General features: G+C 32.4%; 2 protein-coding genes and 1 long non-coding RNA gene across 3 annotated transcripts in view; all 3 read left to right on the top strand.

The window, feature by feature from the left end:
• The window catches only part of LOC127717671 (transient receptor potential cation channel subfamily M member 1-like), a 314,087-nt gene extending 302,401 nt beyond the window's left edge, over positions 1 to 11,686 (top strand). Inside the window, exon 25 of the mRNA XM_052223416.1 lies at positions 10,730 to 11,686. Within this exon, the coding sequence (XP_052079376.1) occupies positions 10,730 to 10,946 (217 nt within the window). The 3' untranslated portion in view covers positions 10,947 to 11,686. The remainder of the gene's footprint in view (positions 1 to 10,729) is intronic.
• The window catches only part of LOC127717677 (nicotinamidase-like), a 165,781-nt gene that overhangs the window by 39,284 nt on the left and 99,478 nt on the right, over positions 1 to 27,019 (top strand). The window lies entirely within an intron of this gene.
• Positions 16,139 to 26,750, top strand: LOC127717687 (uncharacterized). The gene is made up of 4 exons (XR_007989296.1): positions 16,139 to 16,295; positions 21,051 to 21,182; positions 24,297 to 24,404; positions 26,572 to 26,750. It is a non-coding gene; the product is annotated as an uncharacterized LOC127717687 (long non-coding RNA).

Here is a 27,019-nt window from a genome sequence, read left to right as displayed (position 1 = left end):
GTGTAGAATTGTATATATTAAACATATTAAACGAGGGTTACCATGTTAGTTTAATCTTGAGTATGGTTTAGTCAACTATTATCACATTAAAACTTTAGTACTAAATTTTTAGAACACAGTTTTGTAAATAATTGTTACTACACGCAGCAGGTTAAATCGTTAAATGTGGTCTTTACCAATAGACAGGCACATATACAGTACTGCAAACTCTTTAAAGTAATTTGGTGTTTTTTTTGTGTTATTTTCCAAACCATTTGCTATATCAGAATTTTTTATATTTCGAGAACAACTGACGAGAAATCAATTTTTGAATAGGGTCTTTGGTTAGTCAAATCAAATTCAGTATGATGTACCTGTACACTTTCTAACATTAGATATAAGATTTATTTAACAACAATTTTATCACCAACATAGCTAAATAATACAATTAATTATCTAATTACTACCACAATTTGATATTAATAAGTATTGTAATTTTCATTGTTATTAATAAATGTAATGTCAGTATTACAAATCTAATCTTGAATCAATCCTAATCCTATCTTATTTTTGGGAAATATTTTTTCAAATTCAAATGTGACATCACTTTGTGTGTTTTTTAGAATTTCAAATGTGACGTCACTTTGTGCGTTGAGGCTTTGGCTAACTCGGCTGTGTATTTTTATGTGTTGGATTACATATGTAAGTTGTTTTATGTAATGTATCCGTTTTTTATTCTGTAGTTAGTCCCCACTTCGGTTTTATCATGTATATCTATTATATAGTCATTTCATAAAATTTACTGTTTGCAAAATTATAAATTATCCTAAATAATAAGGATGTTCTTGTCCCAGGCAGAAAACCCTGGCCGTGTTGGGCGCAACTTTTTGGAAGTTTTGGTCCTCGGTGCTCTTCAGCTTTGTACTTGTTTTGGCTTTCAAACTTTTTTCATCTGAGCGTCACTGGTTAGTCTTGTGTGGAAGAGACGCACGTCTGGCGTATTGGATTTTAAACCTGGTGCCTTTTGTTAGCTATTATTCGTGTGTTTCTTTGTCCTATATGTTCTCCCATTTATTTGTATTGTAATCCTGTCATGTAATGTTGTCATTTTAATGTTATATTTAACATTGCCATAAAAGCGGGAGGTTTGGCATGCCACAAAACCAGGTTCAACCCACCATTTTTTTCTTAAAATGTCCTGTACCAAGTCAGGAAAGTGGCCATTGTTATATTATAGTTCGTTATTGTGTGTGTTACATTTTAATGTTGTGTTTTTGTTTTGTCGTTGTTCTCCTCTTATATTTGATGCGTTTCCCTCAGTTTTAGTTTGTAACCCGGATTTGTTTTTATCTCTATCGATTTATGAGTTTCGAACAGCTGTATACTACTGTTGCCTTTATTTATCAAAACTTGATCAGCCTGTGATTGAATAGGACTACTTCAGTGTATGATATCACGTGATACATTTTTATATTCAGCTTGCATATACAGCATTCTTAGTGGTTTTCTGCTTGTTTGTTCTGAAAGATTTACATTCGATGACTAAGGGCGGCATATCTACTTATGAATATGTCACATGGGGATGGGCAGCATCAATGATGACAGAAGAACTGAGACAGGTAACACGTTTCATTCACATTAAATTCCAATGCGTATTATCTACTTCCCTCTTTTGTTTTTCTTATCACACCCCACGCTATAAACTAGCTGGAAGGAGGAATATAGTTTTGACCCGTCCGTTCGTCAGGCCGTCAGTCAGTGGTTGTTGTTTCCGGATGTTAACTTAAATACACTATAGCGGATTGCAAACTTGCTTTGATATATGGTGACATATCATGAGAGGGAAATCTATATTGATTTAAGTTCACCATGTCAAACGTCAAGGTTACAGATACAGTAAATAGGCTATGAAATTTGTGGACAAAAGTGGTTTCCGCAACCAACTTAAATACTACATATGGGATTGCAAACCTTACCTCGATATAAGGTCATAAGAGAGTAAGACTCTATTGATTGAGGTTAAAACCACAAAACTTGTTATCACACTGTATATCAATATACATTTTATTAATATACACGGTCATCACGTGACATCACACAACAAATTGAATTCATAGAAATTGATGTAACTCGAAATGAATTACAAATTAGACTTACATTGACTGTTGAAAAGGTGACTTTTTTGGCTATTCCTTTAAGGTCCTTTTTCTGACGCAGTCCGTAATAATTTCGGTTTGTCACCTATCTATAAAGGACGCTTCACTATGGTAACGGCTTTCACGATGTCACAAATCTTTACTCCGATTGCACGAAATAACAGAATTGAACAAAGAAACAAAAAAAGATATAGGCTACAATAAAACATGTAAAAAGAAAACATTACGGACATAAAATCAAACTTAAAAATGAAATTATTCAGATAAATAAAAATAAATTCAGGTCAAGACGGTGTCATTATCACCACTGCCAAATTGTTTGGATTTTGTAAGCTTAGCCTTTAATACACGAGTAGGTAAATATCATCGGGGCAATTAGACTATTTATAGCTCGGGTGCTTTAAATATATCTGATCGACTAAAATTTCCAAGGCGTAATAGTAATCTCAAAGAGTACAAAATATTATACTTGAAATAAAGATTGTCAAAATACATATATCGCAAATTTAATTACTTGTCAAAAGCTGTATTATATAGATCATCTCCCTTTGTCGTCTGTCCGTCCCCGATATACACACCGAAATAGGTGGCATCTATAATTGTTAAAGTTGTTCTTGACATATAGTTATAATATGAGACTACTGTAACACTGAGACTACTATACTGTGTTATAGTAGTCTCAGTTATAATTGACATTTCTTCATGGATCTAAACTTTTTCAAGTATATTATACATTACAGATTGTTACCTACTAATATCTTATGTTTATGTCTATTTCACAGCTACAGGTACTTCTTTGTCTCTGAAAAATACCTTTATAATATATACATTTAGTAAAGTAAAGTGCAGTATATATTTTATTTCTTTAGAGAAAAGCGCATATACTCAACTTTCAGAATCGTCAGCCTTTTGCAATCATATTGTGTGCAAATTTTTTAACTACTGATCAAGATTTATGGTGTGTTTAAAACTCTATGCTCACATCTGAATGCGTCAGATATCTTTTTTAATGAGATTTTTTGTTCATAATAACTCTTCAGCTATTTAAATCCATGGCCAACACATAAACAAAGTGTTATCGTCATTTGTGAAGGTCAGCTTAGCAAGAAATTGCTTAGACATTTGTGCTGAATTTTTAGAATTTATCGAAACTCGTAAACTGTAAAATAAGTGTTATCTTCACAGATATATTTGAGTGTATATGTTTTAAACTTCGAAACATCGTAGCTTTAATAAAAAAAAACTCTTTAATGATGCCCAACTTATAATTGTAAACACGCGCGTTTCGTCTATAAAAGACTCATTAGTGACTCTCGAATGAAAAGGCTGAATCAAGTACGAACGCGAGGAGTATTGAGGACCCACAATTTCTAAAGGTTTTGCCAAACACACCTATGGTTATCTAGTCCTGGGTTATACACTCTTTACTATTTCGAACAATTAAAACACTAATTTTCTGAAGATAAATATATTTAACATCTTATTCTGTTCATATCTATGTTGATTATTAAAATATAGTTCCAGATGACACAATGAGAATGAAAAATATTAGATATACATTAATATAAATATGTATCTAGAATTCGACAAAAAGAAACTTCAATATTGACATAGCTTCTATCTTACTCTCACAAATAGTCACGTTGAAACAAGTTTTTAATTAATCGGCAATTGCTTCAAACGTAAAATGCAACGCAAAAGGAACGACTACGTTTCTTTAATTCATAAATTAAAAAAAAAATTGTGACAAATTTGAAATAAATTTGTTTTTTAGAGATAATTATAAGCATCGTTAGAATACACATATAAGCGCAAATTGTCGATTTCATGAGGTTTTTTCTTTTAGAATAAGATATGAAAAAAACAAGAATTTTTATGGCTTTTGTTTTTAAGCAAAAGGACTTTGAGCATATTATTATTAATGATATCTTGCAAAAAATTATTGGAATGTTTTGTACCATGTAGATTTAAATACAAAATACTGTACACTCTAACAAAATATAGAAGCAAACATGTCAGAAAATGAAAACAAATTTTTGCTCTTTACAAAAGTGACATTAACTGCAGGAAACCATTTTTTCAGTAATGTCAAAGGCACCACTGAGGTATGTGACATGGTTCAATTTTTGGACAGTATACGAAGTAATCATGTTTTGTTTGTTTATGACATCTGTTCTTCTTCGATTGACCCTGTCAGAGGGTGATTTTCATTATGCACGTGCGATGTATGCAATTACACTTGGATTGTACATTGTGAACATCATGCAATTTTTTCTTGTTTCGAAGACAATTGGTCCAAAGGTCATCATGTTGGGGAAATTGGTGAGTAGTTTATTGTTTTAGTTCATGTCATTTTTGTATGATTATGCGACTGTTGCCTTACATTGATAATGTATGGGGTCCATATGTATTTACCCCCCGCCGCAACTCGGAGACGGGACTTAGACATATAATTCTATCCAGTCTTTTGAGCGCTCCAACGTCTACATTTACTGTTGGATGTTTATGAAATTAATATCAAAGGTTTAAATAAAAATTGCTTCAGTTGAAAATAATTGCCAAAATGTTTTCTATTGAAACGTATTTAAAAAAACATTTCAAAGCTACTAAGCATTGCTGACAAACTATTGTAATGCGTTGCTTCATTGCAGATGACATTCAAGTTCAATTAACAACTGAATGCCCTAAAACACATTGAAGCAACTACAATTAAAATTTAAATGGTTTAGAAATATACAAATTTCCTTTTTTAGAATAGATTCAGATTTAACCCACACAGGAATTAAACTTTGGAAGCAGACGGTTTTTTTGTCAAAACAAAATACGTTATGGGTTTCGTGCTTCTGAAGCGGTATTCTGGATTTGCTTTTGCCAGGAACGCTCAAAACTAAAAAAAGAAAAGCGAAGTATCTTCAAGTACTTGATCTATAAATCCGTGCTGTGTGCCATATCAGTTTTGTTTTGATAAAAAAATCAGGCCTTTGGATTTAAATTTTAAATTGTTTAATATCTTATCTCTCTGTGTCTTTTATACATTAGTATACTGTATTTCTTATTGCTGAAGGCCTTACTTTAACGTAAGATTCATCATCATATATACAAGGCTTAGTATTTTGTTATAAAAATACTTTGTAGTAAACCGCTTTGCAAATCCCCCAAAAAACAAATAAACAAACATAATGTTTTCATTTAAAATCCAATATTATTAGTACCGAAAATAAATTTTAAATATATTTAGCCAAATTATGTCTTTTTCAGATCTATGACATCATTTTCTTTGTGTTGCTATTTGCCGTGTTTGTATTTAGCTTTGGTGTCATTTATCATGCAAACATGTACCCGAACAACGTCTTCCCTAACACCGGTAACATGACCAAAAGAAATGCATATGGACTTTTCAAAAATATCATATATATGCCATACTGGCAGTTATACGGGCATCTGAATTTAGAAACCTATGAAGGTAATGCTTTGATATTTTGAGAATTAACTGTTTTCGTTTATAATTAATTTGTGACATTACAATAATTATTACATTAAATGCAAATTCTGAACAAGAAGGACTGATTTTTGTGCAGTTGTGTCAGATAATGATTAAGCTTCTAAATTGGATTTAAACTAAAATTATATTTCAAAATACTTATCATAATAATATGCTAAAAAATAAACTTGTGACTTTTTTTATCACCACTATTATCTGTATTACATAAAACAGATAATATGTATTCTTCTGGGAAAATAAACTAAAACAAAAACATGTTAAAACAGATTGACAGTTTATTTGAGGAACATTATCTAATTTCATCGATTACCTTCTGTTTGTTAAGAGCTGGAAATGACGGCCAATTATTGGACGATTCGGTGCATCGTGAATTCACAGCTACTATTTGCAAAGTTCAGGCACTAATCAATAAAAAAGGCGGCCGTCATGATAGAGCTAAGAGTGTTAAAAGTGGCGCTAACACCAACAATCAATCAATCATATTCCCCTCCACACAAACCAAGGTAAATCATTAGTTTCTTTTATTCAATTGATTGACTGTTGGTAAATATATCATGCCTGTTCAGAACGATCCCTTTATTTAGATTTTCAAAGTGTTCTTAAAAATGTTTTAAATGATAATTAGACACAGATTTATAGAGTTGTAGCAACTTATTTCTGTGTCATTGTCATTGTGTTTTAGTATTTGCTTATTCAACTGATTGTTTGTAACAGCTGTATAAGTTTATCATTAACATGTATTATTCATTTGAAATAAATTCAGAATAAAAAGAAGTCCAAGTAAGATTTTTGTGATAAATGGTTTTATTGAAAATTTCATATAGACGAAAAGAAAAGCATTGAACAGTATTCTTAAATCTGAATTTCAGACATGTTGATGATACAAGTTACTCATTTATGCTTTTTTAAGTTAGTACTTGTATATATCCTTCCTGTGAATGTGTTATCATGGATACCAGTGGTACAAGACTGGTTACTTTATGTCTATTACTTTAACCATGAAATCAATGCTGACGAACAACTGGAAACTAGGATCTTCAACCAACGCGGTGATTTCCGTTTTCATATCATCACCTTCACTTCGTTAATATTAACATACGGTCTTTCCCAGTCAATAACTTTTGCGTCTCTTATTTGAAAAGATATAACCGAGATTGTTCTGACTAAATCAACAGAGGTATATTTTTAGTAAAAAAAGAAACACTTTTCAAACAAGGTTATGCAAAAACAAGATTAATATAATCCATTCATAAGTTCTTTGGCCGTCCGCATGAATTGATAGATTATTACGGAGTCTCAGTGTTTCTATTCGTTCGCAACACTCTACTGCCATGGTCGTAGATCCCCCGCTACCATTGATTACCATTTATCCGGTTCGAGTGAACTTAAGTGACATGCGTAGCAATAGTCGATTCAAGATCAAATCATCTTTGTTATTCCACAATGCACTCATATGCACATATCTTACTCAAGCAGATGAAAATTGTCAGCGATTGCATGTATGAATTAGCAATGCATACATTGGTGCACCAAATGCCTTGAAAGATATGAAAAATAAAAGAGTAACTTATAAACCGGGGTAAAATACAGTAATATTCATATAATGCTTGTCAAATTACCGACAAGATAATGTTCTCCAATTGCACAGTTGCAATCAGGAGATGATTGTACAAAATGCTTAAGATCAATGTTTTCCTTCACCTTTGTTAAATCAATCGAATAACAAAATCCAAATTTAAACAAAAAGTATTTAGAGTAGTTCTTACAGACCTTAATAAGTCATTATTTCAATTATTGATGTGTTTTGCAAATGTCAAATATAATGGATATTCAAATTCAATTCTAATGTTCTGATTAAAAGGGGAGAAAACAGAGGAAATAGCAGGAACTGTTGTAAGTGGCCCAGAAGTCAGTGAGATAAATCTGGTGCTATTAGCTATCTATATGGTATTGATGCAAACTATTCTCATCAATTTTCTCATAGCAATGTTTTCGTAAGTATTTGATTAAAAATAAAAAAAAAAAAAAGAAAAAAAAGAAAAAGAAAGTGCGCCTTATATATAAACAGAAGAAACACGAAACAATGCGTACACAAACGCATTTAATAAGGCTAGACAAATTAAATATTGTATGATTGCAAAAGTTACAAGAGAGAGGCACACACTCAAAGGTAGAAGACAAACTGACTATGACTTTGCAAAATGCGAAAAAAATACCAAAAAGAAAAACCAACAGCACCAACAACTATAGTTTACAAAACACTACATCGGACACTGAAGACTAAGTAACACAAACTTAATCAACAACTAAGGGATCTCAGGTGCTGTGGAAGGGAAGCAGACCTCTTATGAAGATTTCTTTTTTCTTTTTGTCAATTTTTCATGATTCAATACATGCATCGTTAAAAACCGAGTTTATATTTTGTAACAAAAGCCATTTGTTCATGAATTAGTGAAAACTGAATATATATTTTCCTCAACGGCCTTAAGTACTCTTAATTCAATATTGTCAACATTTTAACAATTTCACCAAAAATAATATGCTTTTCTAAACCAATCTTCATTTGTTTATTACTATTTTGACAGGCACACATTTAATAAGTTTCAAGAGAACAATGAGCTTGTTTGGAAATTTCACAGATTTTCCCTTGTCCAAGAGTATTATGACAGATGTCTGTTGGTGCCACCACTAATAATCTTAAACCACATAAAGAGGGCTTTCTTTTATATCTTGTACAAATGTTGTAACAGTAAAACAAATCAAGTAAATGTTTTCAGTATGTATATATTTTTGACTGTATTTTGCGTATATTAACATAATAAAGTAAATATTGTTTTGTTTTCTCGTTTTCTCGTTTTTCAAAGGACCAACTGTGGATTCATTTTTGTTCATGTGTGAGCAAATGTTTTTTATATGACTTTGAAAATTTGTTCTCCATAGGCTGCTATATTTTCATCCTTTCTCCGTCCATCTTTTTTGATTTCATAACTTTTAGTCTACATCAGAAATATAAAAATCGTGGAACATTGAAAACAAATAAAATTTTGTAGAAATTAGATTTGTATCTAGGGCATCAATGAAGTCTTGTATGTCATACCATATGCACATGCCAATAATCTTTCTCAACAATTTACGCGGTAACACATGGAATGCAAATGTAGTTGTACTTCGTTGGTATAGGTAAAGCACGAATTTAAATGTTCAACGAAGTACACATTTTCCATAGGCTTGAATGCAGACTTTGCCAAAACCACAAAATCAATATCGCGAAAATGCAATTTTTCTTCAATCCACGAAAGTAAATGAATCCAAAGTATAATGCTTGTCCGCATCATTATTCCAAAATATATGGGTCAGCGAAAAAATTAAGAAAGAATCCACTTCCTTACGATATACTCTAACTTATTGAAAAAAAATATCTAAACCTTAATAGGTAACAAGAAAGCTATTAAATCACGAGTTCCAAGTGGCAATTTGAAATCAGCCCTTCGAAAATTTTACGGACGACATGATGGTCACATCACGTTAGTTGAACGCTATAGAATATCTGTTTCACAGATGATGACGGATCATAAACCCGTCCTCTTTTCCTCGAATTAGAATTATCACCGTATTTGTTCTTACGTGCGCAGCACGACGGGTGCTACTGGTGGAACTGGATATGCTTACCCTTCCATGACACCTGATATCACCTCCGGCTTTTGGTGGGGTTCGTGTTGCTCAGTCTAAAGATTTGGTATGTTGTATTTTGTATACTGTTTGTCGTCCTTTGGTAGTTTTTCATTTTTCGCCATGCCATTATCAGTTTGTTTGCGACTTATGAGTTTGAATATCCCTTTTGTATCTTTCGCCTCTCTACTTTTTATGCAAGTACATATTATGACTTATCATTGATAAAAACACATATCACTGCACCGTTAAAACACAATAAAAACAATTGACAGATAAACATAATAAATAGAACAGTTTCTGTGTATAAAAGTATGCAAGATTGTTCTAAAGCAATTGTTTTCTTTTGAAGGAATAGAGAGTAAAGGTAAAGAAAAGAAAAGACTGGATTTACTGGAAAAAGATGCGGTTAAAAGCTATTCAAATTCGTCAATTCGATTACGTAGATCTCGCGCTAAGACTATATCGAGTGATGATGGAAGGTATGCGATTGTATTTATCGTACCACGTGTTATTTACTTATTTGTTTCTTTTATCATTATCATCTCCAAAACAGAGGTAAAAGATACCAAATGGACATTCAAACTCATAAGTCGAAAAATAAACTGATAATGCCATGTCAAAAAACGACAAAGACGAAAAGACAGATAGCAGTATACAAAACAAAACATAGAAAACTAAAGACTGATCAACACTAAGTCCGCTATAAACCGGGGTGATCTTGGGTACTCTACATGTTGCAAAATTCGTGTTGCTGATGTATGTATAAAGCAGTCTAATTCGGGAGGTCATATTCCAGGAAAAGAGGACGGGATTGTAGTTACACGTTTAACACCTGACCCCTCAGAAAGAGCAGACTAACACCAAAGAAAAAACAACAAAGAACAACACATGTTCATGATAGCGTAAAGCCCACACAGTTTAAGGGAGTTTGATCAGTCTTACAAGATCACAAGGCTCTCCATATACATCTACTGGTGAAATATAACTCACCGAGGTACACCAGATGAGTACACCGGCACTTGCATTACAATACGGATGTTGTTTGATTAACATTTGCTATTATCAAACTTAAAATCATTGATAATAAAGAAAAGCATCTTTCTCATGCATAGCTCTGGTACTTTTTTGGGTTTGGCTATACTTTTGGTCCTTTTCGGTTACTGATTTCAGTTTATGGTTGGTTTGATAAATCTTCTATTTGTTTTGCCAAATCGTTTCCTGGTTTTTACCTTTGTTTCTTAAAAAACAAAACCGTTTTACTAAACTTATCAAACCTCCTCGTGTGGTTTAGACAGTATAACAAACCAATATCAAAACTTTTCATTTATTTCATTACTGGTAATTAATCCGAAACTGGAAAATGAAAGTAGCGTGACTGCAACAAATGCAGCCATAGTTTACCACTATTCTTATTTTACAGCTTGGAAGACCGTTATAAACATGATGCAGAGCTTAGCTTACAAGAACAAGTTGAGGTAGTGACAGCTGATGTTGGACAGATTCAAAATCAACTTAAAGAGATCACACAGAATATTAATGATATAAAAGCATATAAACAGAGAGTATTGCTAGTTGAACTTCCTCGAGGTGTACGAAGTGGAACACATATTCCAGATGAGGTGCCCATGTTCGAATAAAATTCCTGAACAATTAAAAATGGATTTTTACTTAAAACAATGTACGTAAAGTGAAGTCACATAAGGTGTAAAACCCTGTATTTTTTAAAGTGTGTCTAATCCACTTGCAGTACACATTATTGTGAATATGAATAGTACTTTGAATATGTGAAATTAAGGTCTATTTATATATTTGGATTGATTCTCAGTTTTGCAAAACTCGTTTGGTTTATTGTATATGCAGGTTTGAAGATTGATGTTCCTTACCTCATCAAAAACTTTGAATTAGTTTCCTTGGCAATTTTCATTGAGATTATTTACAATCAATTGATGATTATTTATACTATTGACTGATTAGAATGTGAAATATTTTACAACATGCATGATTTGACAAATTTGATTTTTATTTGTTGCATAGTTTTTTTGATAATTTTTATGACAATAGTGGGATTTAAATCGATATAGTCGTGCCGTTGGTAATTGAATTTATGCCATTAAACAATTAAACAATGTAATTGAAACCTTTCGTTACATAATAAGATTTTGTACATCCTTGAGGTAAGCTTAGAGCAAGCTCCTGGTTATAATTTAGTAATTCATTTTTCTGGCATTAGATTAGCCTTTTGTGTTCCCTACTAGGGCGAGGGGAGTAAAATTTGGAGTGCTGTGATTCGATGTACGAGTTTATTTTATCTATTTATTTTTTACGAATTTTATGAACAAGTACAGTGTGTATATTTACAATAAATATTTGAAACACATGGAAATGTTTTTTGTTGGAATTTTTCGAAAAACCCATATTTCTCACAAATTTGAATTAAAATGTTAGTTGTTATGTATACTTAACATCTCATATATTCTGATATAGCTTGAGTACACTAATTTGTTGATTGTCAGAATATACTTGTTTTTCTAGACAACTGACGATAGAGCCTGGCTTATATATATATTTATAAAGATAAAAAGATTTGAAGCATCTTCAATGAGGCAAAGACCCATGGATTGATCAATTGGATAGTGTTTTATTTTACATCCAGTGGCAAATATTTCATGCATGATTAGAACAAGAAGAAATAAACAATTAATACAATACATATGTATAAGTTCTGCAGGTTAGGGGGTCGACCGGATGAAGGGCGGGATATTTAGACCATTGCTTGAAAATGATAATATGATGGATAGGGTAGAAATTTTTGCCTTGCAACAGGCCACCTACTGATTCATCAGATATTTTTTTTTATAATGGTTTATTAACGTACAGATGGCGTGGCACTCTCACTAAACGAGGCATCGGATTTAACGTCCCCATGGAAGCAAAACATCTCGCCCCAATTGCCCCAGACCAACTCGACCCACTTTCCACCAACTCATACCACTATTGAAAAAAAGTAGTATGTTCCAGCTAAATTTAGGCCTGCCAACTCGCCCCAATAACGAAAAGAAGTCATATTCCGATAAATTTAGGCCTGCCAACTCACCAAACCTATTCAAAAGAGTAAACTCCCTCCCGATGAATTCAGCCTACCAACTCGCCCCACTTATGAAAAGAAGTTTGATACAGATAAATAAAGTAAAGGTCTGCCAACTCGCCCCACTTATGAAAAGGACTTTAATCCCGATGAATAACGGCGTGCCAACTCGTCTCGATTATGAAAATGAGTTTAATCTACTCATTCGCCCCAACTGTAATGCTAAAATAACAATAGACAAAACACCACTTGTTACATATATCAATAATAAAGCAAATTTAATATTTGATTCTCATTGAAATTCTGACCGGACGTGGCTGCATATTTATACATCCCGCACAACCAAACGGACGCCCCACGTTAGCCAGAAAAGTCCAAGGGATGACCATATGCCTTTACGCAAGTCAAAACTTAGATTTCAACCAATGTACACTCGTTGCCTATTGTAGAGGAATTATATGTTGACCTCTAAATGTTCATCTCCGTTTTTGTGACAGAGTCATAATGCTGTCTCGTTGAGGGATACTCCTCAACTCCAATCATATGACATTTTATTATTTGACTGTATAATTGAAAACTACCACGTGTTTCGATAAAGTAAGTTAATGTAGATGGTTCTTTGGCAATTTCAATTCTACAGTTAGAAATGACCAATCATAGTTCCCTCTCGTAATAATGATGAAAATCGTGGATTCCTTATTACCATATCATTACCTTTAATGCGTACCTCATAGACATGACTTGCACTAGTAAACGTCTGTCCGTCCGTTCATATGTTGTACACATGAAACAAAATATATATACAATTTCATGAAACTTGTATGGAATATTTGAATAAATACCCCCATCCCCCTTTTTAAATTTTTATAGTTATTTTTTTGTAGTTTCCGAGTTACAGAATTTAAACGTCAGATATAGATCATCACGCTTAACATTGCCTTCTCTCCCATTCTTTTTCAAAATTACGATATATATACTGTTCCTTCTTATAAGCGAACGTCTAATTAGAACCTATAAAGTTGAGAAAAGATGGACTTTGATGCAATATCTTCTCGATTTCCTAATGATTGTCCTGTGCAAAGGGTTGTCAATTACATTTGTGGTAGCTTTTGTGCCTTTCCTTGATATACACACATTTGACATAGCAGGTAAGCACAGTATATCAGGCTCACTCAGGAAAACTGGCAATCCTAGTTAACTAACATCGTAGTGGAACGCACCTACCACGTGCGGTGTTCGAACTCGCAACTTCAGTGTTGAGAGGCAGGTGATCGCTGTAGATAAATGTACAAGACCACAAGACCACCGAGGCCCCTAGCTTCTATAGTAAATGATGTCTATTAATGTTGGACTGGATGACAAAAATCGTGTTATCAACTATTTATTTAGAAGTTGCGTGCAAGCCTCAATATTTTTGTTAAAAACAATTTATATAATGTATAATCTTTTTGAATAAATAACTATAATAAACAAGCATGTGCACTGAATATTATACAAATATTGACTTTTGATGAGGTTGGTGCAATGATTGTTCAGCCCTAGAGATATGATATTTACCCAGGTCAACGGCCGAGGGTGAATGCCATACCTCTGGGGTTGATAAATCCTTGTATCAACTGACATCAAAAGTCAACAATTGTTTTATTAAATTACTTCTTCATACATCTCCAATTTTTCAGTATTTACACAATATATTTAACTGCTCCTTGTGTACATGGTGCTTAATATATTATCTGCTCTGGCAGTTACTGACGTTTATAAGTTGAAATCTTCAATAAAATTCACTAAAAATGTAATTAACATCGAACGTCATAACGATAGCTGTGTCCGAGTAGGCTGTCATGTCTATCCGGTGCCAAATATTTCGTGTAAGACCTCACCGGAAAATGCACACATGTCAGGAAGAAATATTTCCCGGCAAAAATAATATTTGACCGCGCGTACTAAAAAGAGACCGGAAGAAGATTATGTAATAGTTGGACATACTGGAAGACTTTCTTCTTTAGTGTGAAAAGGATTTCTTGAGAAAATGCAAAATTTGTTTTTAACGAGAAAAAGGTTTTAAGATCACACATTCTTGACAACAGAAGAAACGCACCACTCAAAAATTATTTTTTATAACTGAATTTTTGATGAAATTAGTTTTCGACTATTGTTTATTGTAACCAGACTTGTACGTCATAAATTACATGTAAGTTTTCATATCATGTGCAATCAAGCATCTCATAAGGAAAACACGTTCAAAACTAAAAACATGTTTTTTAGCACGTGCAATAAATGCAGGTAAGTGTTAAAAAAAAATGTTTGGTTTTTGAAAGCTATTACAAAAAGACCAAAAGGAAAATCCAAGTTTCATCTTAAAGTGAATGGTAAAGTTTATCTTAATGGGTCGTCTAAGTGACGCAGAGCGATGTGTCGACGAGAAATGTTGCAAATCATTTTTGCTGTTACCACTGCACTATTGTACGGCTACGACAACGTTTTTTTTGTTTACCACCAACAGTATTTCCGATGAAATCAGAACTGGTGCTCCTAGAGTGACGACACTTCATCAGGATCGCCATATCCAGTTACATCATTTACGCATCCGTTGCAGGAAAGCAACGTCAACAGCAAGGGTAACCATCGGATGACATAGACAAAGAATAAGTTCACAGACTGTTTGAAACAAACTCCACGAAAACCGACTTCATCAACGACGTGCTTACAAAGGTGGCATCCTTTGCTGACGGCAACGAACTCAACGTTTACAATGAGCAAGGGCTCATTTACCATGGACTCGTCATCGATGGCTAGAGGTGCTCTAGGATTTGGAGGCAAAATAGTGAACGATACGCTTCGTGTTGCATACAGGAAGTGGATTGCTGGGGCGGTGGTAGTGTTATGATCTGGGCAAGTGTATCATTTCGTTACAAAAAGCCATTGCATTTTTGTGACAATTCGGTTAACGCACAGAGATACAGAGAGGACATATTAGCACCATATGAATAAATTGCCAATGTTTTAAGCTCATCCGGATTTAAGAGTTTTCCAGGACAACGCTTGTCCGCATACTCCCAGAATCTCCGCAGCCTTTCTTAACAATGCAAACATTCGTGCAATGCGTTGACCATCGCAATCTCCGGACATGGCACTCTTTGAACACGTTTGGGATGAGTTTGGACGTCGTATTGACAATCGATAACTAAGACCTGTCTCAGTGAATGATTTACGATGTGCATTGACCGAGGAATATAACAATATGCCACAATATCTAGATCATTATTTTATCCATGCACCGTCGTTTCATGACACTTGCTAGGGATGACCACAACAGATACTGACTTTTTGAAATGAGGGTTGTGGTCTTTAAGATGCTGTGTGACGTCATTGTTAATACTCGATGAAACAAATGTGACATAAAATATACTGCCATATGCGGTTATTTATTTATTTCGTATCAATTTTACGATAGATATATCTGTTATTAAAATATTTGTAAAAAAATATAGTGTTGAGTTTCTTTTGTTGTTCAGTATATAATAATTATTGTGCTAACATAGGCTAGCAGTGTATTGTTTGTTTGATTTAAAGATCCTTAAATGTCAACAACGTGTTTTGTTCTCTTTTACGAAACAAAGAAGTAAATAGTGTGCATGGGATAATTTTGATAATAATTAAATTCTTCAAGAACAAATATACGAAGTATGGTTATTTCATATCGATTCCAAGTTACTTGATCACTGGGTTTTAAATAAAAAGACAATATCAACAACACCTTTGGAAAGGTTCCCAACATGTTTCATGGATTTATGTATTAAATCGTTCTATCATATGTTGTCCTGGTTTAATGGGATATTGACTGAATGGAAACAAGTAGTGAGTGTTCCCATCATCGGGGCCTAAAATGTTGAAATAAGAAGTGAGTACTCCATTAACATCGGGTTAAACAGTATTTTAAATATGCATTTGGAATTGGACTAGAATTAATACATATAAATTTCAGAGGACAAAAGAAAGTTTGTTTGTTTGTTGTGGTCCTTTGTTATTTTTCTGACGGCGATTTTGATATTTGATGTAGTTGAGTTTTTAAATGTTAAGTTTATCGTTCATTAGTGTTATCACTACAACCTTTATTCTCTCGTGCAACTGGAAAGGTGTAAGGCCTTGCAGGACATAAAACCCTTTTGCAAAAAAAAAAAAAAAAAGAAACTTATAATGTATTTTTTTCTTTCCTGGAAGTTATTCTATGTACTTCAAATCGAATTTTTACAGCAATGCTTTGTTTTTTAGGGCAAAAATTCTCACACAGGATACTGAACGAATATTTGCATTGATAAACCAGTCACAAACTGTCTAAGGGAGGCGGAAAATACCAGTAATAGAATGATGAGCATATTATCGGGTTTTCTATGTAAAGATATTGCAAAATATCAGTACACTCACCAAAAATGTTCACATTGTGACTGGCAGCTGATATTTAACGATATCAATGTGTAGAAAACCTGATAATCTAGACGGATATGTGACTGTAAAATATCGTCTTAATAACGTTGGGCTGTTTAATTTTCTTGAACACGCGCTAGCTTTGTTTTCCGGTTGGAACATATTACGGCTGTCATCATGATGCTTTGACCTACAAGCCTGTCAGCTTCCTGTGCGGAAACAGGGGCGAGATAAATACTCATTCCCTTGTTTGTATACGCGGGTTCGTCCATCACATTTTTGTAGAACAAACCAAATTTGGCGCCAGTTTCTCAAAGCTTATACCCTTGATGTATGACACAATAAATACGTACACATTTGTGTACCTGTGTCAAACTAGTTTAATATAAGGCTTACATGGTCGAATTCATTATTTGGTGGATTTTTATCTGCATGTTAACCTTGGATGCCAACAGCGCTAGCAGTACTTGGCGAGTTGGCAAATTCATCGTACCGGCATTTCGTATTTCAAATACGCCTTTGATAATACGTTGCTTGATTATTTAAATATTAATTTATTTATTTGCAAATTCAATTTAAAAATAAATCGGACCCATGCGTGTCGTTTTTTACAGAATGTATGCGAAAGTTGAATATATTTTGTAAATCATGCAGAAAATAAAGCACTTTCCTGGCTTTTCCTTTGCATATTTTTCCATTGCTAATTAGAAGGCGTACAAATAAGCTACGTTGGGTAAAATGTTTGAGATGTCCCCGTCAGGTCACAATTGTAATGTATTGGAGTGATTATTTGATTAATATGGACAATAGAGAGACAATCGATGTCTGCACAACAATAGGTGATTTAAGGTAGCAGTCTAATTACGGAAAAATTTGGGCGGTCGTATTTAAATAGCTATAACAATATATTTTTAGACATATGAAGTCCGTGTTAAAGGATAGATAGCCAAGAAGCATTTCCAAAAAGAGTTGGTAAAACTCTTGTTTCTCAATTACCATGTTTGGAAGAAAATTTGTAATAGATTACATCATTCTTAGTTGTCAGAATAAGCGATGCCAACGGCATGTTTCATAATCATGAAGAGCATTAAAATGCTCCAACCCATGTCTCTGATTTTTATTTATATAAAATTCAGTTACATAGTAAATCAGTTTGGAATATTTGTGATTAATAAGGTTATTTGAACGATAATAAATCCAGTCATTATTCCGTAATAGCATATGTACATGATTTAAGAAATCTGAAAAAATGAGGGGTAGAATACCTTTTACCTTGGAATATAGGGGCTTAAAATTTGGGGATATGGGATACAGGTAGTAAGAAAAGCGAGGATTTGTGATATAGGGGGCAAAAAAGTGGAATCTGAGGAAAAGAAGGACAAAAGGGAGAAGTTGGAAAAATTACCAAAAAATTGGGATTTTGGAAATGAGCACCCCGTATAACCCCTTCAAAAATGGTTGATTGATTAAACTCCCGTTTTCTAATCACGTGACATATCAGTGAACGCGAACAATTGAAGATAGTAAAATATATTATGCAAGTGACGAAGGCACACTCTTGTATCCATTTTACCCAACGCAAAATGAACGGTTCTCTATTGTACGACCCTAAAGGTTGACTGTGGTATAGAAATATGACAATACCTCGGACTTCTCCCGCCCCTGCAGTAAACACCTTTGTTAACGTGCGGCGTCCATTTAGTTGTTTGGGATGCATAAATACGCGTCCGTATGTGGCCACAGATTTGTTCCGAAGCATTCTGGTCTCATAAAAAATACCCCTTATTTTCCATTGCCAATCTAAATTCCAGTCGACCATTACCGTGCATATATATTCTACCTATTGTATTAATTGTTTTTTTGGTTTCGTTCTGAACATGCATGAAACATTTGCCACTGGACGTTAGACGTTAAAAAACATCTATCAATCAATCAACCTATTGTCCGTAATTGACTGGTCATTTACAATCACTGTTCAATTGCATATATCTTTTTCTAAATGAATCATTATCTTCATTCCTCAATAGTCATCCAAATAATAAATAAATAAATTAGAAATGAAATTGTGCATTAACACACTTGTTTTTTCTCTCCAGAACTACAATTTAATTTGTAATGTGAAACTATCGTCCTAATAACAATATAGAACGTAAAAATTTTATCAGTATTCAGCATATTTTTTAAAAAGGTATACATATACTAGTCAACAAAAGAAACGATACAAGGCAATGTATTTTTCATATATAATGAAATTGGATGCACTGTACCAAGGTAAATAATTGCCCAATTGGTCTAATATTTACAGAGTGTGATTTTCTTTCAAAACCATTGATTTAAGGCTAATTCGCGAATTTGTTTTTTTGGCAATTTTTGTTATTTCAAAAATCGTATTTTCACCCAAATATTCAAAAATCGATATATGAACTTAAAACTTTAAACTTAAACATACACATGGTCTGCTTAAAATTTTGAATGCCTTTGCAGATATTTGAATACTTAATTCTCATCTTCGAAATTAAGTGCCGACTTTTATCTTCATTTTCCGCAAAATAAAGTTGCCCCCTGTGTTCAATAACACGGTATTTTTTCACTTTTAAATTTGGTCAGATTCTTTTAATCATATGCATTTGCTTTGCAAATGAATATTTTTCATTGGATAATTTAACAGTTTTTCCTATTTATTATATTTTATGATACATTGGAGTTCAAACTTGTGTATCGTTACTTTTGTTGACTAGTATATAATAGGCAATATTTACTCAATGAGAAACTACACTTTATATTAATGATTTAAACATAAGTTGAACTATTTCATTCAGGTCACTAGATTATGGAACGAACAATGAATTAACAATGAAAAGCTGTATCTTTACAAGTCATTAAATTTTTAACAAAGTGTTATATTTGTAACTTTAACAACAATATAAAAATAAGGAGATGTGGTATGATTGCCAATGAGACAACTATCCACCAAAGTTCAAATAAAGTGGATGTAAGCAATTATAGGCAACCGTACGGCCTTCAACAATGAGAAAAACCCATACCGTATAGTCGGCTATAATAGGTCCCGACATAAAAAATATGTAACAATTCAACTAACGCCCTAATTTATAACAAATCAATTTATAAAAAGCAAATATGACAGACATGAACCAACGACAACCACTAAATTACAGGCTCCTGACTTGGGAAGGACACATATAGAATGTGACAGGTTTCAAAAAATGTTTGAAGGCGCCAACCGTCCCCCTTACCTGTATACTATTGTTCTTTTATGTTTGTTATATGTATATATATTGTTTATTGTTGTTTATTAGTAGATTGATTATGATTTATTCATGTAGTAACTATTGTATCTAGAGAGCCCTATTGAAAATTGGTTTCATCCAAATAAGTTACTCTCTTTAAATAAAGATATCATTATTTTTATTACAATGCGAATAAAGAATCGAATTGCGCAATTTTTTCCTTAGTATTCCAAAGAGATATGTTAGGAATACGTAAATGAGACACAGCAACCCAATGACAAAAAAGACAAAAGAAATATAGAGGCCGACATGTGATTTTTTTGTTTTGTTTTTGATGTTCTTAAGATCGAATAATAAAGTTGATATTTTTATACTGCTAAAGAGAATACGAATTTGTACACAGGCGAGATTTCTAAGAAACTTGTGATAGCGGAGGTTTTTTTTCAATGTTTAAAAGACAAAAAACTTGCACCATACTGTCCAGATACTGGTCTTGTCAGTCAAAGGTCAGATCTCTTTACTTGTACCGACATTCACGTGGTATTTATACATTCCATACAACCAAATACGACACATGGCATAATTAATGTGACCATATTTCTATACCAGTCAATGTTTGGTTTCGAAGGATTTTCTGATGCCACCGAATGACCGGTGAAGACCTTGTAAATAACAAGGATTCGAAGCCTTCGCTAAATCCATCAAATGACTCGTAGAGACCTTATAGGCATTAAGGGTTCGAGAAGGCTTCTCTTATATCATCAAATGACCCATGACGATCATGTAGGTAACCAGGGTTCAAAGGCTTCTCTAATGCCAGCAATAGACCTGTGAAGACCTCGTAGGTTACCAGATTTCGAAGGCCTTTCTGGTGCAATCAACTGACCCGTAAATGACCAAGTGAGCGTTATCAACTTATCGTAAGTGGTCAATGAACAGTATTTACTGGCAGAAAATATATATGTTTTTAAATTCAAAAATAGATGCTGTTTTGAAAGATGGACGCGGATCAGAAGATAAAACCTACACGTAGGAGCGTAGGAAAGAACAACGCTGGCGTTGATATATGGTTAAACAAATCTTTAAATCAAAATGATATAAAGGAAACACGTCAGGTATTTTCTTTTTTATTGTATCTGTTGCGTAATACTTTATTAATAATATATTTTTTACTTGTATTTCTCTTAACAATTGTAAGTTGTATCAACATATCAGTTCAGGGACAACTTATATAAGTTTCAAAGTTTCTATCACAAATAAACGTATCGAATCTTGTATAACCTTAACGAATTAGACTTATCAACGGGTTTGTACTTATTTGAGTAACACGACGTGTGCCACCTGTGGACTAGGATCTTCTTTCCCTTCCGGAGTACCTGAGATCACCCTCGGCTTTTGGTGGGGTTCGTGTTGATCAGTCGTGAGTTTTCTATGTTGTGTTTTGTATACTGTTGTTTGTCTTTTGATCGTTTTTCGTTTTTTGCCATGGCGTTGTCAGTTCGTTTTCGACTTATGAGTTTAAATGTCCCTTTGATATCTTTCGCCCCTCTTATGTACCTCTAGAATAGTTTTTGAGAGAAAAATATCAGTTACATCGAATGTGAGAGTTCATTTGCTATCATATAAAAATATGATGGTACCGGGTCAGTGTTTTAGGGACTAATAGTTTGACTTTCGAAAAGTTTTTATCAGAGGCTATAAAACATTTTTTATCGTTATTATTCTATAAACTATATGATTGTGCGATAATTAAAAGTTAAGTTGCGCAGATTTAAGTGTGTTTTTGGCAAATGTATGTGAAGTTAGCAGTTGTTTCGGTATTTGTCATTCGACATTATATAATTAAATGTCCAATCGGCCTCTAGCAGCCGGTTCAATATTCAAAAGTAATACAAAAATGAGCATTTCAAAAAAAATCTATAACCATAATAACACACTAGACCCTCTCCCCTCTTCCAAAACACAAGCAAAAAAAAAAAAAAAAGAGAAAAAAAGAGGGAAAAAAGAAAAGAAAAATAATAACAACAAAGAAAATAAGAGACAAAATTACCAAATAAAAAGAAAAAAAATTTAAATCAATGAAAAAACAACAACAAAACAACAGAGCAAAACAAAATAAAACAAGAACAAACACACACAATGAATTAATATATCCAGCCACAAATGCAGAACGTACAAATTTCCATTTAATACAATTTTTTTCTCCCTAAATGTTAAACACATATTAGTTACTACTTTTTTTTTTTTTTTTAACTTGGTATATATTTTATTTGAAATTTACATTTGTTAGAAATACATAAAGTACCGGTACCTTATCCCGGCCTCGTTAACGTTAGTATATAGCATTTCAGTGATAAGGTTAGTACTTGTTAGTACACACTATATAGTTTAGCTAATGAATAATATGCAACAGATTAAAATGAAAGTAATATGATATATAATAAATTTAGTTTTAGAAGATAAATCAATTTTTTTGGAACCAAATTGTTTAAGTTTTCATATTTGCCTAACTTATTTGTCAATATTTCGTAATGTTGGAGAAGTTCATTTATAAAAATTTCAAACACATTGTTTTGTTTTGTTTGCTTTCTGCTCGGATATATAATATACTTTATATATAGTAAAAAGTATAATTGTAAGAAAATCGTTAATATTGTAATAGTTTGTACCGTTTATCTTGTATCCATACAAAAGTGATGCAAGTGAAATTATATGATGTCCTATTTTAAGTTTATCTAGTATTAGTTTTATTTGATCCCAAAATAATTTCAAATATTTGCAGGTCAAAAAGTAATGTTCATAATCTTCAATGACATTACATATGTTACATAAATGAGTTTTAGTTATTTTCCAAGAGAAAAGTAATTGTTTGGTTCTTAAAATGTAATGTAGAAATTTCCATCTTAACATTTTCAATTTATTATCTTGGATATGGTTAAAGATAAAGTACAACATTTGTTCTCTTTTCCTTGTATTGTTATCTAAATTAAGCATTCTGTCCCATTTTTGAAATCCTATTGCCTTCTTATAATATCTATTTAAAAGGGAGATGTAAATATCTTTGGAGGAACATGTTTTTATTGATACCATCTTTCCTTTTCTATCTTGAAATTTAAATTCGGAGTCGGTAGCAACTTTTGTTTTAATTGATTCTTCTTTTGTTAGCTCTTGTAACAACTGTTTTTGGTATTGCTTTCATCAATTTAGAATATTCCGAAAACCAATTAGCATGGCAAGATAGTTTATCTAAAATCATATTTTGATTAATTTTTCCTTTATCATCAATTATGTCATTTACAGATAAAATTTTACTGTTTATTTTTGAAAATAAAACATTTACCATTTAATTTTATATGTTTATTGCCCCATATAAGTTGCTGTCTTATATGTTTATATGATAGTCGGTCTGATTCTTTTTCAGATTTTGAATTTATCCATGATATGATTATTTTTAAGTCAATTTCTGGAACAATTTCTTTTAGTTTATTAATCAAATCTGGGAACAGTATATCTAACAGGAAATGAATCTGATACGCTTTTCAGTATAAAATTGATAAAATCTCGGACTCCCCGAGACTTCCCGAGATTTACGGATTTTGGTAGCGTCTGACTGAAAAACTATCAGAACTGCTCAACAAATAAACCACATAACTCTAATTGTAAATAAATACAAGTTTTATCATTTAGTAGATATATTTTGTCATATAAAATTACCAAAATAAGTTTGATTTATTTGATGTGAAGGGTTTTATAATAGTTTGGGAATTTGTAAATCATCGCGGCAATGGCCGCCATTTTTTTATTACCTGGTTTGCATTCTGCACAATTCTGTGATGAAATGCTTTCGATTTTAACAAATTTGAAGTGACACAATACAAGTTTGATACACTAGCTTCACTGTAAAACTAGTTTGAATGACATTTTATTGATAATATCAGAAATTATTAGGATAATAGCGACTCCGTTTTTAACACATGTCCGTTTCTGTATCGTATCTTTATTAACTATGGCACGACGATAAAATCGACTACAATCAGGTAGTGTCAAGTCCCGTCAATATATATGTTCCTAAAAAACATGTTTGAATATGTTTGATAACTTGTATAAGGTAAAGTTACTATAATCTTTTAATGGTTTCAGTTAAGTTCCTTTTTTATTCAAATATAAGATATAATTGGACAATTTTATCATTCCTGCAATTTTTTTTGCATATTAACTGAACTTTTCAGGAAAAGACGCAAACGTTTGTTAGAAGTGGGCATGAGAAACTGAACAACCTTATACGTGGAATAATCGTATCGAAGTCAGATGACCCAGATGAACTAAAAAAAGTTCCTGTATGTTCTTTAAAATATATTTGTATTTTTAATTGTTTACGAATTTGAATACTTGATTCAACCGATCACTGGTCCATTAAAGGCATGTAACATATACTAATTATAAATAATCATAAGTAAAAAAAAAAACCAAGATAAGTTAAGGATAACACGAATCATCATATTCACAACATCAACTCATTTTAACGAACCCAACATTATATTCTATTAGTCAAGAATAATACCAAGTTGTGGTTTTATGTTAAAAACCGTTGGTACGTTATGGTCTTATCAGGTCATTAGTCAATGCATTGGTACTGACATGATTTATTACATACCTTTCTTAAATTCTTTGTTTTATAGATTAAGAAATCATTATGAAACAAAGGTTTTAACTCCCTCAATCAAAGTTAACCTTAGATGGATTTGGCTGTTATTTTACGTCTTCGCGTACTTGTTCAGCATTGACTGCAAATTTCTATTTCTAGCGTTACTGATGAAGGCTTCGGTTGCATAACATGTATACTTGTTATTTTCATTTAATACGAAGAAAGAAACTGCAACTAGAACAAACCATCTGATTCTGTTTAGGCTATTTTGTGTTGTCACATATTTTATATAGTTGGATTACCAGAACTAAACTCATGGACATATCTGATAAACAGATGGTTTTTCAATAAATACTTGTTCTCCAATCTTCAATCGTCACGGACAGATTAATGTAGGAGGATCCCGCACTCGCACCCATTTATAGCCAAAAATGAATGTTTTTTAATAAAATTACTGGTCCCTTTGATATGAGTTTAAGCTTGTATTTTTTATTAGTGTTATTTATTATAGGTACATGTATTTTTTAAGAAAATGAAATAGTCAGAACGTATATACGTAAAGCAAAATATTGTCCTATGAAATATTGTCTGACTATGTATCATGAAATATTGTCCTTATCTATGGAAAAATGTCCAGAGAAGGACAAATTTCCATTGTGAAATTTTGTCTGTACATAGACAATATTTCACAGATGAATACTATGAAATTTTGTCCTGTTAAAGGGAGGTTATATTTTGTGTGTATTGAGACAATATTTCATAGACAGATTGTCATGAAATTTTGTGTCATGAAGGGGAGGTTATCAACATATATTCATGTTAGATAATGATATTTTATTTGACTAATAATAACAAATAAACACAAATTAATATTCCATTGTACTTCTGCACCTCCAAAACGCCTTTGCAAAAAAGATTCGTCAATCTAGTATTTACGAATACTATTAGTACATTCAATTTTAAACACAAATAAGCGATTGTCAGTACATTACTTATATTTATAGAGTATAATGTAGTACAATGGAACATACGTAAGACAATTCTTTAATCTATAAATAACCATTTATAAAGTATCTATGCAAATTTGAAACTAGCTTCTGTTAAAATAAATATTAGTTTGAAATATAAAATACTTACTTTACAAAACAATTTCAGTTATAAATCTAAAAATGTGCATGCTGCATGCTTGTGTATTATTTCTAATTTTGTAATAATTTGATTAAGAAATATTTTCATGGACAGTATTTCACAGTGAAATATTGTCATGGACAGTATTTCACCGTGAAATATTGCCATGGACAGAATTTCATAATAGACATTCTTTCATAGTGAAATATTGTCATGGACAGAATTTCATTGTGAAATATTGTCCAGAAGGAGGTGACAAAATTTCATGGGCAAGGACACTATTTCATAATGAAATATTGCCCTGGACAGTATTTCATTATGAAATAGTGTCTGCGGACAATATTTTATATAAAATTTTGTCCGACAGACAATATTTCATGGTGAACAATATTTTATGTTACATATACAAATGAATCAATTATTTCATACAAAGGGGAAGAAATCATCCAAATAAAGAAATGGATATCGTTAGAACAAAATTCCTGCAAAGTGATCGAAATCGCTAGAAACATTATACAAAGGGATAGAACTAGCGGAAACGTATACAAAAAAATAAATATCGTCAGTACATTCATACAAAGGGTTATAAATTATCGAAACATTCATGAATACAAAGGGAGTATGAACATATTTAAGGACTAATCAATAAAAGAAATTTTGCCTTTGAATTAAAAAATAAACGTTTCGGACGCATGAAATTTATAAAGTGTTGTTTTCATATTTTTGGTCAGTGTATCCGAGTGCCCGCCGACATAGACAGGGTAGTGTTATATAAGGAGTTGCTGAAGTGGGCCCCGGATGAGAAACCACCAAAGGCAGTACTTTCTCTGACAGGAGGATCGACACATTTCTTAAATAATGAAACACTTGTCAGTCGATTAAAAAGTGGTTTACTCAATCTTATAACCACCACAAGTAAGCCAAAACTTGAATATTTACTCCCGCATTTCATATTTATAAGCTGCAATCACCCAAATAGTCTTTGGAATCGTTAAAATGTAGATAAAGATAACAGCTTTTGGAAATGTTTGAATTTATAGTGGCTGTCATTAAGCAGAAAACAAATGATACTGGACGATACATTTTGACAAAACATGAATATATTCTTTAGTTTTTAGTTGAGAGAAACAGTCAACTTAAATCATATAATTATAAACAAAATGTACAAACATACATGAA

This window comes from Mytilus californianus, unplaced genomic scaffold, assembly GCF_021869535.1.
Source record: "Mytilus californianus isolate M0D057914Y unplaced genomic scaffold, xbMytCali1.0.p SCAF_10, whole genome shotgun sequence".
NCBI lineage: Eukaryota > Metazoa > Mollusca > Bivalvia > Mytilida > Mytilidae > Mytilus > Mytilus californianus.
This window is presented reverse-complemented; position numbering and strand designations above follow the sequence as displayed.